General features: G+C 51.3%; 1 protein-coding gene across 1 annotated transcript in view; it reads right to left on the bottom strand.

Moving 5' to 3' along the window:
* Positions 1–1,961: 1,961 nt before the first annotated feature.
* Positions 1,962–5,799, bottom strand: part of ETHE1 (ETHE1 persulfide dioxygenase) — a 19,382-nt gene continuing 15,544 nt past the window's right edge. Inside the window, exons 4-7 of the mRNA XM_039246496.1 lie at positions 4,964–5,093; positions 2,808–2,897; positions 2,296–2,412; positions 1,962–2,130 (exon numbers count right to left, since the gene is read on the bottom strand). Of these exons, the coding sequence (XP_039102427.1) occupies positions 2,078–2,130; positions 2,296–2,412; positions 2,808–2,897; positions 4,964–5,093 (390 nt within the window). The 3' untranslated portion in view covers positions 1,962–2,077. The remainder of the gene's footprint in view (positions 2,131–2,295; positions 2,413–2,807; positions 2,898–4,963; positions 5,094–5,799) is intronic.

The following is a 5,799-nucleotide window of genomic DNA, read 5'->3' as shown; positions in this document are numbered from 1 at the left end:
CGCTCCGGGCTCCAGCGGAGTGGGCCGGCCCCTGAGTTCCGGGGGCGTGGCCTGGCGGCGTGGGGGTGTGGCCCACGAGCCCAGAGCAGCTCCCGACTGCTCCGGCGCGAGGAAAAGAGCTCCAGGAGGCGGGGCCTAAGAGATCAAAGATTGGAACTGAGAGCTCGTGGGCGTGGCCTGGAGTTTCTGGGGGCGGGGTTCGATGGCTCCCAGGCCGCCACACCCCCAAAGGCCAGACCGGAATTTGAGTCGGGGTCTTAGCACGCCCCCTACTGGCCTCTCCTACCAAACTGTGTAGCCTTGGACCCTCCCAGCAACCGCCCACAAAGCCTTAGACCACCCAAGAACGACCCCATCTCGTTCTGCTTCCGGGACTCCGGCGTCCGGGCTCCCGCACCCTCGTCTCCCGAGCCTGGTAGACTTGGCTCCGACTCTAGCGTAGGGGGGAGTAGCGCCCATGCCTTCTCACTTAGGGATCCAGGAGTCGGGGCTCCTAGTTTCCCTCTCTAGACAAACCGAGAGTCTGCGTCCTCTGCTCCTCCCCGGGGCTAGAATCCCAAACTCCAACCTCCCTCCTCCCCCGGGCGCCCAAAAGCCGAGCCTCCAGACCCCTCTTCCCACGCAGCCCCAGCCCCCTCACCAGCTCAGGCTGCGGCGCGCTTCTTTCTGCGCTCCCGGCGCTGCCTTTTCTGTCTACAGGACAGGTGGCTGGGAAAGGGGGAGGAGAGAGGCTGTTCTGTCCCCCTCCCCAGCAGCCCGGAAGTGGAGGGGGGGACAACAGGTCCAACAGCTCCCGTGGGAGGAGGGAGAGACCAGCTTGCCCCGCCCGCGGCCGCGGCATCCGGCCATCCCGGCCCCACCGGCCCCACCCTTGGAAAACCCAGCATCGCGACCCCCCACTCTGCCTCCAGCGCCCCCCCGTTTCCTGTCCCCTAGAGGGCTAGACGTCTTGATCACCTATATATAAACGCCTCCTTAAGGCCCAGACCCCGGGAATCCTGAAAGAAAGCGGGGGAAAGGAGATAGGGGCCTCTCCCCTCTAATGAGCCCTTTAGAAGGGCTCCAACCGGTTTGGGGAGCTGGGCAAGGGGAGGGGGTGCCCTGAGCTGAGTCAGACACCCGCCCAGAGACAGGGGAAGTATGCCCCCCCCATCCCGCCCCTGCTATGGAGTGGAGGGCAGAGGTTAAAGGTCTCAGCCAGACCCTTTCCTCTCTGGGCAAAAACAGGAAAATAGCTGGCATGTGAGAAAGGATTATTGGATGTCGGGAGCTGTGCTAAACACTAACACTTTACTGTCATCCTTACAGTAGCCTAATGAGAAAGGGACTACTATCTCCATTTTATAGCTGGGGAAACTGAGGCTGAGGGGGACAAATGTGCCCGAAGTCTATACATGGTGTTGATCTTAAAGCTGGATTTGTTCTCTGCAAGTCCGTGTTCTTAACCATTAGGCCTACTGTCACTCTGTCATTCCTGCCGCCAGGAAGTGCCTGGAAGATCATTCCAAATGATAGTAATAATTGTCACCACTGATAAGAACCCTGCCATGCAGGCAGGGTGCCAACACCTCACACATGTGGATTCCTTGGATCATAACACCCTATTATTAGTATTCTTTTCATTTTACAGATTGAAACCGAGGCATGGAAAAGTGAAGCACCTTATCCTGGGTCTTCCAGGTAGAAGTGGTTCAAACTCAAGGCCATGTTCTAATGCAAGGCGGTGAGAAGCCCTGCCCCAGATATGCTTCCTTCTGATCTTGGAGTTAGAAAAGTTCCTCCTTCCCAGGCACCCTGGATCTTCACCTTGCTCACTCCCTGGCTTCTCTGGACCAGACACCTCAGACCAGAAAACCAACTGGTTCCCCCAGAAAACAGACAGAAATAAGATTCAGAGCAAAAAAACAAAACAGAACAAGACAAAAAAATTTTTTTTTAATTTTAATTTATTTTTATTTTTTTTAAGAAGCTTAAGGGCTGGTGAGGGAGGGGAAGAAGAGAGGCTTCGGTGATGGTCCCTCTCTCTGTACCCCACCTAGTGCATTCTTAACGGATACGAGCACCTGACAAAGCCAGGTCAGGAGGGGGGTGTCTGGATCCCGCAGCGCATATTAGCTGGGACCGCAATGTCTGAAAGGAAGAAACCAAAGTCAAAACAAAGGTCTCCAGCAGACCTCCCCATGCCCCACTGGGGACCCAAAAATCCTAAGACCCCCTCTTCTTTGGGAAACTAGAGTTCTGCCCCTGAACCCCATCCTCCCTCAGACCCAGGAGTCCTGGCCTCCAAGTGCTCACCTATCTGCTGAGGCTTGGGCAAGTTCAGGTTGTCCATGACCTTGACAAATTCCTCACAGCTGAGAGTGAGCCGAGGGTTCAAAGTCCGCTCCTCCTCCACAGTGGACACTGTGAGCCCTAATGGTGAAGGGAGGGGGAAGAATGTCAACCCTGCCTAGGGCTTCCTAGGACTACATTTCCCAGGAGGCTTAGGGTGCATCTCAGGCCTGGGACTTACAGGCTCTTCCCAAACTGTTCCTGAGATCGCTAGCTCTCCTCAGAGGGCACTATGGGAAATGTAGTTTCCCATCTTCCCTAAACTCTATAAGGAAGTTCCAGGAAAACTTTTGCCCTCTGGAATTCTAGTTGTAGTTTCTACATCCACACTCAGCACACCTAAGCACTTAATCTTTTTGGCCAGAGAAATTTCTGGGAATTATAATCTCCATGTCCCATAAGGAGTACAGCAGTTTGGTTCACCCTCTCACATGGAAAGTTATAGAAGTCCCATACCTCCCCCAGGAAGCCCTCACCATGGTAATCATGAGCAGGGTAGACCAGACAGTCTCCTGGAAGTGTGAAGATCTTTTCGTGGACTGAGTGGTACAAGGTCTTGGCACAGCCTGGGGAGGGAAAGTTCAGAGGTGAGTGAATCAGCGGGACAGGAGACCGCTAATCCCTTCCTTCAAGAAAAGGGTGGGAAGATAAAATCAGGTAGCTAAGCCGCCTCCCTATCTCCTGCCAGTACCACTTTGTCTAGGCACAGAAAGAGAGGAAGGGCATCCTAGGCAGATGGAACAGCATAGGCAAAAAAAATGAGAAAAGGTGAGAAATTCACCATGGCGGTAAATAAGGTTGGGATGAGATCCTGAAGCACCAGGGAGTTGTCCTCAGCCTGGGGATGCCAAGGAAAGGTTCAGGGCAGGGAGGTTGGACTAGAAGGTAAAAACCTGAAGACATGAGGCCAAAGAGAAATGGTTGCAACAACAACCTCTGAGTCCTCATTTGGGGAGGGGGCGAACCTCTCTAGACCATCATCCTGCCTTTCATGTCAGCCCCAATCCTTCAATTTCGTAACTTCCTTCCGTGTCGGGAGTGGATAAATGGGAGACGGAGGCGTCTCTGAGAGAAACAGACAGAGACCAAGATGGAGAGATAAGGAGAGGAAGAGGAATCAAGAAGCAGCCTAGGGGGGCGCCTGGGTGGCTCAGTCAGTTAAGCGTCGACTTCGGCTCAGGTCATGATCTCACGGTTCATGGGTTTGAGCCCCACGTCGGGCTCTGTGCTGACAGCTAGCTCAGAGCCTGTAGCCTGTTTCGGATTCTGTGAGAAATAAATAAAAAAAGCGTTAAAAAAAAAAAGCAGCAAAAAAAAAAAAAATAAAAAATAAAAAAAAAATTAAAAAAAAAAAAAGCAGCAGCCTGGGAATCTGGTTACACTGCCAGCTCACGGCTGGGGTGTTCTGTCTTTCCTCTGTCTTTATCAAGGCAGCTAAATCCTCCCAATCTAGTGTCTGCCCCATATTGGCGTGCACACACTCACACCCACACTCAAGGGTAGGATCACCCAGAGATTCTAAAACTAAACTCCCTTCCTACGGTGAAACTCCTGAATCTGACTGCCCCTCAAGCAGCTGAACTCCTGAATCAAACTCACATCCCTCCCCCCTGCTACATCTTCAGCACCCTAACTCTTTATGGGGTTTAAAAATACATCCATAGGGGCACCCAGCTGGCTCAGTTGGCAGAGCATGTGACTCTAGATCTCAGGGTTGTGGGTTCAAGTCCCATGTTGGATGGAGAGATTACTTAAAAAATAAAATAAAATCTAGGACAGAAAAAAATTAGCATGCCCCCTATGCTAGGGCTAAATACAAATTCGTGAAGCATCACACACCATAAATAAATAAATAATAAATTGATGTCCACAAATCCACTGCCACTTTTCTGTTCAAAATGTGACCCTTCCCCTCACCTTGACTTGGTGGTCTGCACTAAGTGACTTGCAGTGATAAATAGGATATTGTAGAAATGACAGAGGTTACCTTCTAAGAGTAGGTCATCAAAAAAAGTTAGGGATTTGGACCACTTGCCTGTTGCGTCTCTCTGACCATTCCCTCTGGGGGAACCCCACTGCCCTGTCCTGAAGACAAAGTACCCCCATGGAGAGGTCACGTGGTGGGGAACTGAGGCCTCCTGCCAACAGTCGGAGACAGCTTGCCAGCCATGCGAGTGAGGTGCCTTGGGAGCGGATACACACCCCCCCTCGCCGCCCCAGTCATGCCTTCAGATGACTGCAGCCCCGGCCCCAGCTTGAGGGTGCCCTCTATGAGAGATGGCAGAGCCAGAACCACCCAGCTAAGCTGCTCCCAGAGTCCTGACTCTCAGAAACAATGTGAGATAATGTTAAGCATTGTTTTAACTCATTATGCTCTGGGGTAATTTGTTTCACAGTGAAAGCTAATAACCCACTCTTGAATCTAGCTGTCCCTCCATACGGTAAACTGCTGAATCTGTCCTCCAATAGCCGTGACTAACTCTCCCCGACTCCCAGCATCTAAACTTCTTGAATCTAATAATGACCCCCTTAAAATCTAACACCCATTCTTTCATTCTTACAACAGGTATTGAAAACCCTGGCCCAGGCATAACCATCCTTTGATCTCAGGCTGGGGAAGGGGGCCTGTGACCTTGCTGGAAGTCCGTCCGCCCACACCCTCGGATGAGCAGGGCATCTCCAGTGAAGGCCATGCTGTGGTCATTCAGGACAAAGGTGACACAGCCCGGGGTGTGGCCGGGGCTGGCCCGGGTCTCCAAGGCCTGGTGGGGAAAGAGAGTACAGACAGTTACCAATAAGCCAAGGGCTCTGGCCTGATGGTGAAACTGACCCCAGAAGCTCCCATCCCACCTTAGGGTCACATCTAGCTAGTGTAGATTTTGTAAAAAAAAAAAAAAAAAAAAAAAAGGGTGGGGCGCCTGGGTGGCTCGGTCAGTTAAGCATCTGACTTCAGCTCAGGTCATGTTCTCGCAGTTCGTGGGTTCGAGCCCCGCGTCGGGCTCCATGCTGACAGCTAGCTCAGGGCCTGGAGCCTGTTTCAGATTCTGTGTCTCCCTCTCTCTCTGACCCTCCCCTGTTCATGCTCTGTCTCTCTCTCTCTCTCTCAGAAATAAATAAAACATTAAAAATTTAAAAAAAATTAGGGTGGCTCAGTCAGTTAAGTGTCTGACTATTGATTTCAGCTCAGGTGATGATCTTACTGTTCATGGGATCGAGCCAGACATCATCCACCTCTGCACTGACAGCATGGAGCCTGCTGGGTATTCTCTCTCTCCCTCTCTCTCTGCCCCTCCCTCCTTCAATGCTCTCTCTCTCTCTCTCTCTCTCAAAATAAACAAACATTTAAAAATTTAAATAATAAAATTATGTTATTGAAGTGAAATTAAAGATGTTACACACAAACATTTAATGACATGAAAATATGTTAAATATCTGGTAAGTGCTAAAAAGCAGATTAAAAAAAAAAAA

This window comes from Hyaena hyaena, unplaced genomic scaffold (assembly GCF_003009895.1).
Source record: "Hyaena hyaena isolate Hyena2069 unplaced genomic scaffold, ASM300989v1 scaffold_9, whole genome shotgun sequence".
Classification (NCBI taxonomy): Eukaryota; Metazoa; Chordata; class Mammalia; order Carnivora; family Hyaenidae; genus Hyaena; species Hyaena hyaena.
Note: the sequence above shows the minus strand (reverse complement) of the source record. Positions and strands in the feature narration are given on the sequence as shown.